The sequence below is a fragment of the Patagioenas fasciata genome, chromosome 2 (assembly GCF_037038585.1).
Source record: "Patagioenas fasciata isolate bPatFas1 chromosome 2, bPatFas1.hap1, whole genome shotgun sequence".
Classification (NCBI taxonomy): Eukaryota; Metazoa; Chordata; class Aves; order Columbiformes; family Columbidae; genus Patagioenas; species Patagioenas fasciata.
Genome location: NC_092521.1, coordinates 51,086,637 through 51,099,819, shown reverse-complemented (window position 1 = coordinate 51,099,819; position 13,183 = coordinate 51,086,637). Strand labels below are relative to the sequence as shown.

The window sequence follows — 13,183 nt, the reverse complement described above, 5'->3', positions numbered from 1 at the left end:
GCTTTTTTTCAATGTTCTTGTTTTCTCAAACAATTATTCTGAGCTAGTTTTGTCTTTAAAATGTGGCTGCAGAGTGTTGAAGCCACTGGAAATCTGCCTGAATTTAAAAAAAAAAAAAGCAGAGGTAAGTCTCCTAGACAGTGAGAGGTATCTTTATCCTGTAGTAGATCTACTGAAATGAACACTGAGGCAGGTTTTAGCAGCAGGTAAATGCATACACACAAACACACGTGTGTCTATATAAAACTAACATATCAGGTTTTTGCTCCAGTCACCTTCCGATTTTCATGTAAATTTCAAGATTTTATAAAGTGGCTTATTATTTTAAAAAGCACCAATAGTTCTCGTGTATTAACTATGGAGTAGTTTTGGATTTTCTGTTGGGTTTGTGGCGTGTTGTGTTTTTGTTTTGTTTTGGGTTTTTGTTAAGAATTTTGCCCTAGGTATTTTTATAAGTACTCCATTAATCAGAAAGTTATTTTGTAGTAGAAAAACCGACATTAAAAAAACCCTGTAATGGCATTATAGGTTTTAATTTGTTAACCTGCAAATTGAAAATATTCAGGAACTAGTAAAACATGGACTGTTGGGCATAGAGTTTACCTGCTGGAAATACTGAAATACAGGAGCATGCTTTTTCTTCTGGAAGAACCCTGTGGTACACGTCTATAGAGAGCAAAGCTCCGGTCACCAAGGTTTCTGCAGCTAGTGCTGTATGGACATTCATTAAGGTAAAATAAATCACAGAATGTTAGGGATTGGAATGGACCTTGAAAGATCATTTAGTCCAGTCCCCCCACTGGAGCAGGAACACCTAGATGAGGTTACACAGGAAGGTGCCCAGGTGGGTTTTGAATGTCTCCAGAGTAGGAGACTCCACAGCCCCCCTGGGCAACCTGTTCCAGTGTTCTGTCACCCTCACTGTGAAGAAGTTTCTTCTCAAATTTAAGTGGAACCTCCTGTGTTCCAGTTTGCACCCACTGCCCCTTGTCTTATCATTGGTTGTCACCAAGAAGAGCCTGGCTCCATCCTCGTGGCACTCACCCTTTACGTATTTATGAACATTCATGAGGTCACTGCTCAGTCTCCTCCAAGCTAAAGAGACCCAGCTCCCTCAGCCTTTCCTCATAAGGGAGATGCTCCACTCCCTTAATCATCTTTGCCGCCCTGTGCTGGACTCTCTCCAGCAGTTCCCTGTCCTTCTTGACCTGAGGGGCCCAGAACTGGACACAATATTCCAGGTGTGGTCTCACCAAGGCAGAGTAGAGGGGAAGGAGAACCTCTCTCGACCTACTAACCACCCCTCTTCTAATACACCCCAGGATGCCATTGGCCTTCCTGGCCACAAGGGCACAATGCTGGCTCATGGTCATCCTGCTGTCCACCAGGACCCCCAGATCCCTTTCCCCTATGCTGCTCTCTAATAGGTCATTCCCCAACTTATACTGGAACCTGTGGTTGTTCCTGCCCAGATGCAAGACTCTACACTTGCCCGTGTTATATTTCATTAAATTTTTCCCTGCCCAACTCTCCAGCCTGTCCAGGTCTTGCTGGATGGCAGCACAGCCTTCTGGTGTGTCAGCCACTCCTCCCAGCTTGGTGTCATCAGCAAACTTGCTGACAGTGCACTCTAGTCCCTCATCCAAGTAATTGACGAATATGTTGAATAGTACTGGTACATTCATTAAGTTAAAATAAATCTGAGACTAAAATTTTGTTAAAAATCAGGAAACCTCCAAAGAAATAAATGGCCCCTCCCAATAACTGAGATTTGTTGCCTAGGTGTATTGCTCATCTTCCCTTCACAGTGTATATTAGTGTCAGTCAGTATATAGACATACGGTTGTCTCAGTCATGACTTAGAGTGAGACTCAGTACCTCACAGCAGAGACGATGTACAAACAAACTTCCAACTGACCTCCTCTCCTGGCAGAGTCTTTTTGACAGGATTATCAATGCAGGCTCGGTTTCCTCAGTCGATAGGTGTGCTGGCTCTCATCCCATCACATCCCAAGCACAACCACCTCAGCACCTCACTCCCAGCAGGAGCGGGGGAGGGAAGCTCCTGAAGAACTGCAAGTTTCAGGAGAACATTAGAGCTCTCTGGATGTGTATATATGTATATATATATATGCTTTTTATATATGTACACATGCATATCTTTTATATATATGTGTGCATGCATGTTATGTATGTGGTGGTTCAGGTAACAGAATGCATTTCACTATGTTGGCATTGAGGTTTCCTTGGGCGGCACTGTTAAAAATCCTCAAAACACTTCAGGTATTTAAAAAATGGGCAGTGCAGTACTTAAGGTCATCTGATGTAGTATCACATTTTGATCAAAAAAAGAAGCTTGGCATTTGTAATCTGGACCCAGCTCTCCAGAGTGGTGAGATTTATTCTGATAAGTGATTTCCCCCCCGGCCCCTATCATAGAGGGTAAGCTGTTTGGAGAGTCATGTTTATTTGGGGGGGTGGGAAAGTAAACATGTTTGTTGTTGTGTTTTGTTTTCTTTTTCAAAAAAACACACTCTAGATTTGGATGTTGATACCTTCCAAATTTACCAGCCACAGCTTACGGTTGCCAGAAAGCTCTTGTCCCAGGTTTGTGCTATAGCAGACAGTGGCAATCAGAGCCTGGATCTGGGCCACTTCAGCAAAGTGGACTTCATCGTTATAGTTCCCCGGTCAGAAGTCCTGGTGCAGCAGACCCTTCAAAGGATTCGACAATCAGGTAAAAGGGAGGAGAGGGTAAAAAGAGACTGTTAAACCAAAGTATGTGCTGTTATTGAATCATATCTGCTATAAATGGAGAAGTTGCTCCAATATGTATTTTGCAATATTCACAGTATCACAGTAGCTCCATTACTTGGTATCATTGATGAATTCTAAGGATATTCCTTTCATAATTTGGGCCCAAGCTGTGCCTTGTAAGTGTCAAAAGAAATTGCCATATTCATGCAGGTCTGACAAATATGTGACCTGGAGTAGTACTGACCTGTCAAAATAGGGAGGAGATGGGCTGTTCAGATCTTTTATCCCCTAGAGCTGTTAGTGCCATTTGTTCTAGGCACACATTTGTGCATATGCTCATGTACATATTAGCACAGATGTATGTGCAGGAAGGTCTCTTATTAGGTAGATAGATGCCTGAGTAACACATGCACTTGGACACACAATAATTGCCTTATTGGTTCACATGGTGAGTTTTCTTCTTCTGGGGTTCTGTGTGTGACCATGACTGGTACCAAGTCCTTCAAGAGAAACCAGAAAGCCTCAGTGGGGAGGTTATGGAATATGTCCCCCTTGAGAATAACCTCTGTTTTCCACTCTGCTACAGACTGACATGGGTCCAGAAAAGCATCAGAACTTCTCCCTGGAGAATGTTACTGCCTAATAGAACTGTCTGTGTAAATGTTTGGTCCTTTTTAGCTGTTGATCACTCATATCTGGGAGAAAATAAGTCCTTCGGATAGTTGTGTATTTAGGATTTCTTTTTAATCAGCTGAACATTTTTTTTTTCTGCCTTCAGCTTTATCTAATAATAACTTGCATTTGCGTTTGTGTTTGAAAAGCATGAATATATGCTTCTGGTGTAATGCTTTTTGGGTAGCTGTGGGCTTTTTTTCCCTCTTATTTTCTACTCCGAACTAAACAGTCCCACACTTTTTGATTGTGCACCTGTGCCCTGATATCGCTCAGTATTGTGTTCCACCTCTGTATTTTTTTAATCTGCTTTGTACTACTTTACTAGTTAAGTGAAAAGAATAAAATAGATTACTTGAAGTCTGGGTTTCTTTTCCTTTCTAATGTAACTTACTTTATGGGGTTTTTTTTTGTTTTATTCCTCTTTTTTTCCAGACATATTTACTTAATTTGCTGCTACACACTAAAGAAGAGGTTTTCTGGTGTCTGTTAACAGGGTTTATGCTTTTTTTTTTTTGCTTAATGAATGGGTTTTACTTTACTTTTTAAAAATGTTTTTTTTAAATCATCAAGACCCTGGCAGATACATAGTTGACCCACATTTCACAGTAGCTTATTGCTACTTCTTTAATTGGAATGGCATTCAAAGCTGTATACTGTGATAGCCATCACGCCTACATTATGAACGGGATGGCAATCTATCATTGTAAAGAGTGCTAGAGAGCAGTTGTATTGGCACAAACATTAAACCAGAGCATGAAAAAAAATTATGTTATATTAGTGAGAGTCAGTTTTGCATAAAACTATGATTTTTTTAAAGTTATGATTTTTTGCAAAGAAAGGATCAGCGTAACTTTTTCTGACTCGGGCAGGATTAATATATTAGCTAAATGTGGGCAAATTTTCTGTTCCCATTATAAGGCAAAATGCATTCAGTTAATGATCTTTACTAGGGCATATCAGTGATTTGGGTAAGTCCTGGTGTTGGCAGACAAGTGGCATCCTACTGTTGACACTTCATTTTTGGGTGTACTCAAAGGAAAAGATTTTTGTTGTGTTCTTTCTGACAGGTGTCCTTGTGGATTTGGGCCTAGAAGACAATGGCACAGCATATCAGAGAGCAGAGAAGTATGTGGTTCGGCTGGACAATGAAATTCAAACAAAATTTGAAGTTTTCATGAGACGAGTGAAGCAGAATCCCTATACACTGTTTGTGCTGGTTCATGACAATGCCCACGTGGATTTAACAAGGTAGATGCTTCAGCCTACTGAAGGAAAACCATCCTCTTCCAGTATCTTTCAGTCAGGCTCTTCAAAAGACATAACCATCTTAGACACCCAGTGCTTTCTCGAGGCCTAAAGCATGTTGTGCCTCAAAATCAGAAATCATCCTTTTTGCTTGCCCATGTTATTTGTTAACTAATCCTGATTCAGTTGAAGATAGGTGAGACTAGTTTCAGATTTCTGGATCCCTAACAAGACTGTTTCTAGGTGTAAGTGCTGTGGTACTGAAGTCTAGGAAAAAGGGCTGAATTTTGCCACTTCCTTTGTTCCTCTTGTCTTTTTTCTATTCTGCCCTTTTTTCTTGACTTAACCCAAATCTCTCCCATGTTCACAAGCTACTCATGTTTTAATTCATGTTTTTATCCTTGATGATGGTATTGTTTTTAATATAAGAATGCTTACAGACATTTAACTCTTTGCATCATCTGAAAAATGCCCTAGCTACTGTGAGAAGAGTATTTAAAAACATCTGTGTTGGATTTGGCCAGCATTAGGTCTGACTACAACACCACATACACGTGTGCAGAAACATTTCCTCACACTGAATCACAACTTTATTATGGAAAAAGAAAAAAGTAACTAAAGCTAATTATTCTGCTCTTGTACCCTGAGCAAACTGAGGAGAAAAATCTTAGTGTGATTTAGATACGGTGCGTAAGGCTGTGGGATTCATTTGAATATCAGAGTTATAATAAAATACTTTCCTTGAAGGACAGCTGGAAATAGATAAAAGCAACATTCTTCCTGCCTTATCCCCACCATCACAATTTTGTTACTGTCTTTGCTGCACACTGAATTTGGAATTCCGGAATAGCCTGGAGGCAAGTACAATTCCCAGAGCTGAAAATCAGGATATCAGGAGACTCTCAGGTTCCCCAGTCTTTTAGAAATATGTTGTTTCAGGCTGGAAAATCCACTGGATTTTGTAAAATTGTTGCTATATCCTAACTCTAAAGTGTTTCTTGGTGAGAGATTTCATCACCTTTGGCCTATTTTTTGTTTCCTCCATGCAATGCTCTTCTAAATGAGCACGCTAATTCACCTTTCCACTCTCAGCAGATTTTGATCCTTAGTTTTTCCCTCCCCTGTTGCCTGAGTCTACCCATAGAGAACACTCAGATGATTTTGACATCTTTCACCCTTCCGAAAAGATTTTTCAGCTGTGATTCTCGGTGCCGTGATCATTTGGAGGTTTTTCTTTAGGAACAGAGTAAGCCATCAAATCTCAGGATGTCAGTAAGGCAATTCTTTGCATTCTTATTTCTGCAGTGCCATTTCAAGTTCCCTGTCACATGGTGAGCCTAGTCATGGTCTGGCTGATAGAGTTATTAATTGCAGGGAGGTCCTTGAAGCATTCAACCTCCTTGTTCTTCAGGTCAGCTCTTTTCCTTATGCCTTGCAAACGCAGCAGTCCAGGATCAACTCTAGCAATGAGGTACATTGGATACAATTTGACGCTGTGGTAAGTGTTTAGTTGTTAATTTTACCTGTGAATGTTAATGTGGACTTCACACCTAGCAGATGTCTACTAAAGAAAATTGCTACAAGGGAGGTCTATCTATGCTGGAGGTTGTTCTCTTAGGCTCCAGATATGTAGCCCCAGGATGCTGATGGTATGGGTAGCACTGATATTTTAGGCCCAGGAATTGCACATTTTTCTTTGTCTAGTTGTGCAATATGAGAAAGTACTTTCTACACTCTGATCAGACAAACCTCTGTAGATGTGCCATAAAGCTCTGGAGCTGGCTTTCCATTTTCAAGCAGTCTGACTTTTGACTGTAAGTCGTATGTCACACAGCCTGTCAAATCTGTTCATTACTTCTCTGGTTGTAATAAAAGTTATGTGCTAGGTTAACAAGTTACGGTGTAGTAGTTGCTGTCATTATGCAGAGAAGACATGGGAAAGGTCTGTTTGACATTCTGTGCCACTAGCTTTTCTCACCATTTTAGCCAGATTCTGAGGATGTTCTGGCTAAACCTGCTTTAGAAATATCCTTTTCTCCTATTCCTTGTTTGGTAAATTTATATCAAGTTTGGCTTTACAGTGTTGAGTGGACCATTTGTGTCTGTAATGTGTCTTAAAGTCATAGCTGTAAAAAATAGTTAAGAGTCAAATGAAGTAGTGGAAATTGAGTGAATTAATATTCCAAGTTTGCTTTTTGGTTGATTGTTAATATAAGCCAGTGTGGTGACCTTCTGTAAAATGGTCTAGACAATTTTTTGTTTCCCAAAAGTAAAAAATCAACAACTTTCAGTCTTCTGATAAAAAAACCCGCAAAAAAAGGGGGAGACAGAATGTGATTAATTGCATTCCTAGTGATTACTGGTCATGTAAATGCACTGGAGACCATGCTGTCCTTCCAGCAAAGGCCTCATGAGGCAGCAGATATTCTGCCTTTCCAATTGCTGTCTGCAGATTTACATTCCAGTGAAGAAATGATTGGTTTCTGATCGCCAGAGATCTGTAGAATCTAACAATCAAGAGGAATTTTGGAAATTAATAATCCTTCTGTTTTCAGGTTCTGCTTTAAATAGAAATTAAATAACAGTTGTCAGTAGATATAAAGCCAGGGATAGAGAATCAGAAAATAATTAGCAGGATTCTAGAAACCCCATGCAATCACAAGTAGGAGATGTATTGAAATGTTTGCGTGGACCTATGTCTGTCTTTCCTAGCTGTAGACTAGTTAAGTAAAAAACAGTTTACATTTTATTGTATTCTTTGAAACAAACAAATAACATCGGTGAGGGAGAATGAATGAAAAGAAAGGACACTTTTATTGGAAAATACTTTGGAAATTAAAATTGATTCCAGTTTTCCTTATGTTTTTGCTATCTTTGTATGGAGCAGGATGACACAGCAAATGAAGACAAGCTGTACTTTGGTTTGAATGAATACAGCAAATCCCTCCAGTGGGGAGTCACAAGTCCCCTTTTGAGATGTGATGAAACCTTTGAAAAAATGGTCAACACGCTTTTGGAAAGGTAAATAGGGAGCTTGGGATTCTGCTTGATTGGTATCTTAAGGATACCTTGAGTAGAATTTGATTTTTATTTTTTTTTAAACAGTTTGCTTGTGAATTCATATCTGTTTTCACTGCATGTAGCTGTAATGAGAGAAACATTTGCTATGCAAGTTAAAAGGCAAAATGGAAGTTCAGATTTGGTTCAGAGCCAGCTTTTGCTGTTGGTAAGTCTGACTTTCTGGTGAGAAGTTGAGAGATGTGAAATTATGAAGTTACTTCTCTCACAAACCACTTGAAGCAGCAATGGTCCTCCAAAGGCATAGAAGAAAAAGCTTATGGACAGCAAAGTAGTTATTAGCCTGTGCCATTGAAGTGAAACACATCCAAGAGGATCTGTATCTCCATCAAGCTGAAGATCTTTAGCTGAAATTCTGACCCAAATGGAGGTAACAGAAATTCATAATTCCAGTTGCTTGAGCACATGACTTACTTAGCTCTTTATCTTCTGCATTTGGACTATTATATACATTTCTTTAAAACATAGGTAGGTTTTGTGCAAAATCACTCTCCATGAAAATCAAAGGCTTTGTTCTTTGAGCACTACAGAAAAAAAAATTGGGTAGTGCTTTACCATATGGTCCTGGTTTTTTGCTGATACTCAGACGTTGCTGTGACTTTGTATGTGCTAACACAGAACTGTATCTCCTCAAAGGTACCCCCGGCTGCATAGCATGGTCATCCGCTGCTACCTCCTCATTCAGCAGTATTCCCAAGCTCTGATGGCTCTCACAACCATGGCCTCCCTAAGGGATCACAGCACACCTGAAACACTCAGCATCATGGATGACCTTATCAGTTCTCCAGGAAAGGATAAGAATGGCTGTGGCCACATGCTTGTCATTAGGGTGCCATCTGTGCAGCTGGCCATGCTGGCCAAGGAGAGGTTACAAGAAGTAAGAGACAAGTTAGGTCTGCAGTATCGTTTTGAGATCCTCCTTGGGAATCCTGCCTCAGAGCTTACTGTCGCGAAACACTTTGTGACACGATTGAAGGTCAGCAGAAACTAAATCTTTCTTTGTATGCCTATTGTAGTCATCAGGCAGTTGTACACATTTTGTGTTCATTTTCTCATGTTTATAAGTTAATTATTCTATAGGAAAAGGCTGCATGTTCTCTGTCTGTCTCCATTAAAGTTTACTGTGCTTCTGGTAAACATAAATGACTTAGAAACTTGAAAGAAAACAGAATTGTTATTGGCCCATGAAGTCAAACATTGGATCTTATCTCCCTTGATAAAGCTGAATAAGAGCATGATCAGATAGATTTTGTCTCTGAATCTCAGAAAGCAGAACTCAGGTCGCCTTAGGCAAACTAATTCTTTCCACCAACTTATCTGTCTGTCCAGTGTATCTGTTGTCTGCTCTCTCCATCCATCTTCTGCCCTTCTGGTAACGGGTAAAGTATTCTGTTTGTCACAGACTTCTTTTCTTAAACCACTGCACGCTGAAAGCCTGTTCTGCACAGCATACAGGCACCAAGCTAAACTTTTGCATGGATTTATAAGAGCATGGTTCAGCCAGCCAGACTTGCTTCTTGAATTAACCTTGCTACGTTAAACAAAGAGAAACAGATTGCCTGCCTTGGGTACCAGCCTGAAAGTAATTCTGGTTATCTGTCCTGATCCTTGCTCTAAGCCTCACAGAGATATTCATTTCCTGTTTCTACTGTGAGTTATACAACACATTCAAAACCGCATGGAAAAGGAATTAATTTTGTGAGCCTTTCTCAAACAGTTTGCCTACAAAGAAAGCAGATAAAATGTCCTTTAAAGAGACTACCACCTCTGCTTCTCCAGCCTTTTCTGCAACAAGAGAGGGAAGAGAGGAAAGTAGTAGTTGTGAAGGAGAAAACAACACATGAGATAGGAGTTCTGTGCTGCTGTGGGGCTTTTTTGGCTAGACATTCATTCCAACCTTAAATCATTCTGGATTATGAGTCCCGTGGGGGCTTCTTTATGCCCCTTTGCTGTAAAGGGTTGCAGCCCTTATGCATTGTTGGAGCAGCATGTGAGGCCTTGAGTGCAGATCAGGATTGAGTGTTAGCTGTTGCAGGAGAATATGTAGCCGTTCATCTGGAAAAGAGGAATTTTGATCAGGCAGAGAATGAAAAAGCTTATTTTTCTTATTGCTCTCCCCTACAACAAAAGAAACGTTTTTGGAGTAAACAAAGGTGTAGAATTCTGGACTTGTTTCTTTCCTTGCAGTTGACTAGAAAAAACCCACTCAGTTCTTAAAGGTGTATCAGAAGGGAGTGAAGAGGGGAGTTCATTTGCCCAAAGATAAGCCTGTGTTGTCTTCTTAGGTGGGTTATGCCAATGGTGCTCCAGAACAATGAAGCTTGCCTGTGAGTCTTGTGCTGGGCAGCTGTACCTGCCAGTCTGGTACCAGAGATAACACAGGGTATCTGAAATGGTGTGAGCATGTGTTTCTGCAACGGGTTCCCATTATAAAATTCATCAGCCATGCTACCATTGAGTCTAGTTTATTGCAAACAATTTTGATTTAGTCTCTCTGCTGCTTGGTTTTTCTCCTGATGTTATATGGAGAACTGAAGCTGGAGGACTAGAGCAAGTGAGGAACTGATCGAAATGCTGGTCCCACCAATGACTGCTGTTGATTGCAGGGAAGATTAGACTTCATCCTGACCTTTTTCAGTGGCAGGGAGGGAAATCTTATGGCCATTATAACCCCAAATGAAAAGTTTGACTTAATTTATCCTCTCCCTAAGCAGAGAGTGTGGTGCTACAGCGGGGCAGGGGGTGGCAGCTGCCTCTGCAGTGCTGGTAGCTGGACCATTCCCCTCCCTGTCACACCAACCCTCTGGCCAGGCAGACAGGTCAGTCCTCTCTATCAGGGAGCCAGGCTTCAAGGAGGATGGTATACCCAGAGGTACAGAACGAAAGAAGAAATGGAAAATAATTTAAATAAGTGGTTTTAGCAGAGCCTGTTGTTATAAGACAAGGGGTAATTGCTTTAAGCTGAAGGAGGGGAAATTCAGGCTAGACATGAGGAAGAAATTTTTTAAAATGGGGTGGTGAAACACTGGCCCAGGTTGCCCAGAGAGGTGGTGGATGCCCCATCCCTGGAGACATTCCAGGCCAGGCTGGACAGGGCTCTGAGCAACCTGATCTAGTTGAAGATGTCCCTGCTCATTGCAGGAAGGTTGGACTAGATGCCCTTTGAAGGTCCCTTCCAACCCAAATTATTCTGTGATTCTGTTGACCAGGCATGGTGTCATGGCATACCCTCTAAGTGTAACAAGAATCAAACCTCTTCAGATGCAATCAGGTGTGAGAAGCCCAGAGGGATGTAGCTCTTTGCCCCTTCTGAATAAGATGGTCAAGAAATACAGCTTCTCTATGCAAGCTTATGGCTTAAAGCCACAGACACTCAGGATTCTTTTTAAGTCCTTAGGATAGTGCAAAGAAAATGAGCTTTGTATTTGTCTTCCCTTATTTCATTTTCTAGCCATGCACTTTCGCAGAAACTTCTGTCACTGGAGAGGCAGGATAACACACAGCCAGACTAACCCTGCTGAGCCAGAAAACATCTCTCTGGGGGGGTACTGGGGAAAGAGAATAGAGCCGTAGCAGAAAAGGGGAATATTACTTCAAATCATGCTCTTCCGAAGCTAAGAACAAAATAATCATAGGGGTTTTTTTGGTGGAGGATTTCAAAAGGACAAATGGCATGCTGAGTCACTGGTCCAGCAGTGAGTCCTCCTTTTCGATCCCCCTCACCTGTCAGAGAAGATTACTTACAAAATATGACCTTTTTGGGAAGGAGGAAGGGTAAGGAGAGAACAGGTTGAGGGTACAGGTTGAGACTAGAAGAACCAAGAGAGAATTCAAGATAGGGTTCTTCTAAAAGCTTTGTGGAAAGCATACCTTGCAAGAAGTCTTGTTTTCTCAAGAGAGTTGTGTCTTTTCTTGCACATCTGTGCTGAGAAGAGTAATATCTATATATATGTATTATTTTTAATGAGCAGTTTGAGTGGTTGAGCTTGCTGTCATGACTCAGTAAAGTACATTCTGTGCCTCAGCTAGATAAGAGTCTTCTCCAGAACTGATTTGGTCTGTTATTAATAAGACAGAAGGAAAACCTTTCTCCGGCATGGTGATAGGCTGTAACTCAAATACTTGGTGATACTGTAACCATAAGGGTTTAACTTCCTTAGTGTCTGATCACTGTGGAAATGTGAAGTCTCTGGGTTATATGGAAGCTTCTCTGCTGATCTCCCATCTTGACTGGTCAGTGTTCTAAGAGGCTGTGTTGTCAGTTTTCCTGGTGTTATCCATAACATGTTGACAGGAATCATTTTGGTTGGAAAACACCTTTAAGATCATCGAGTCCAACTGTTAACCCAGCACTGCCAAGTCCACCTCCAAACCATGTCCCTAAGAACCTATGAACCTGCATTTTTGCATTTCAGCTTTGCAGTGTTTGTAGAGATAGAATGGCTTCTTTCCTTTCAAAGTGAGAGGCTCAGAGTCTTTCAGCTTTACTTCCTTTTAAGAGTTACTGTGGGGTGCTCAGGCCTGTCTTGGTCAGATACTGCCTGTATCATCTGGAAGTCTGAGCACCGTGCAACACAGCAAGAAAGGTGGTGTTGCTCAAGATAGAGCAATGTTTTCAGGAGGCTGCATCCAACGCAGGGAACACAAATGGGCTCAGTCAGGTTCAGTAGGCTCTGCTGAACCAAGGGGGCTGAAGGGCTTTAGAACATGGAACTGATGCCACCACCCTTTTCAGTGTTAGCGGAAAATGGTACAGTTTTGTGGTCTTGGACCTTAGTAGGCTGTAGGCAAGGAGTCCCTTGTTTTGGGATTACCTCCTGTGAAAGGGGATTTTTTTCTTTCATGTGATCTTTCATTAAATAGAATAATTAAGCAAATATTTGAGGATCATGGAATCACTTTCGTACTCCGCTTGAAGGTTTCTTTGCCTTACGTTAATTTCAAATAACTTCCATCTGTGCTAGCTTCAAATTGAAGGCATCAACTGCATTTTTCTCTGACAGGCCATGCTAATACCACACCAAGTGTATGTGTCCAGCACTGAGTAATATATGCTATGCATCCTTTTTCTGTGCATTGAATGCTTGGCTAACGCTTCGCTATCAGAAAAAAAATGCATGCCTGTACCTAAGGTCTCTTTCCTGTTGGCTGTGGGGTAAAGCAAGCTCAGTGTACAAAGAAAAAGTAGGAACTGGAAAAAAAAAAAAACAACAGGTGCAGGTTTAGAAGTTGTCATTTAAATGTGACTGGAAGTTTCTCTCTTCACAGGCTTGGAGGGGAAATGAGCAGGATGACTGGATCCCTCGCACCTACCAGGATTTGGAAGGTCTACCTTGCATTGTTATTCTAACCGGCAAGGACCCACTAGGAGAAACTTTCCCCAGGTGCTGTTATTGCTCTTGCAATATGGCTGTTCTCTAACATGTTT

General features: G+C 41.2%; 1 protein-coding gene across 9 annotated transcripts in view; it reads left to right on the top strand.

Moving 5' to 3' along the window:
- The window catches only part of GREB1L (GREB1 like retinoic acid receptor coactivator), a 142,116-nt gene that overhangs the window by 108,572 nt on the left and 20,361 nt on the right, over positions 1-13,183 (top strand). For all 9 annotated transcript variants that reach the window (XR_011737454.1, XM_071804204.1, XM_071804202.1 and 6 more), the window contains 6 exons: positions 2,540-2,737; positions 4,500-4,680; positions 5,983-6,175; positions 7,565-7,698; positions 8,392-8,731; positions 13,024-13,139. Coding sequence is in view for 8 of the 9 variants with exons in the window: in XM_071804204.1 (XP_071660305.1) it covers positions 2,540-2,737; positions 4,500-4,680; positions 5,983-6,175; positions 7,565-7,698; positions 8,392-8,731; positions 13,024-13,139 (1,162 nt within the window). In the remaining variant the exon portion in view is untranslated. The remainder of the gene's footprint in view (positions 1-2,539; positions 2,738-4,499; positions 4,681-5,982; positions 6,176-7,564; positions 7,699-8,391; positions 8,732-13,023; positions 13,140-13,183) is intronic.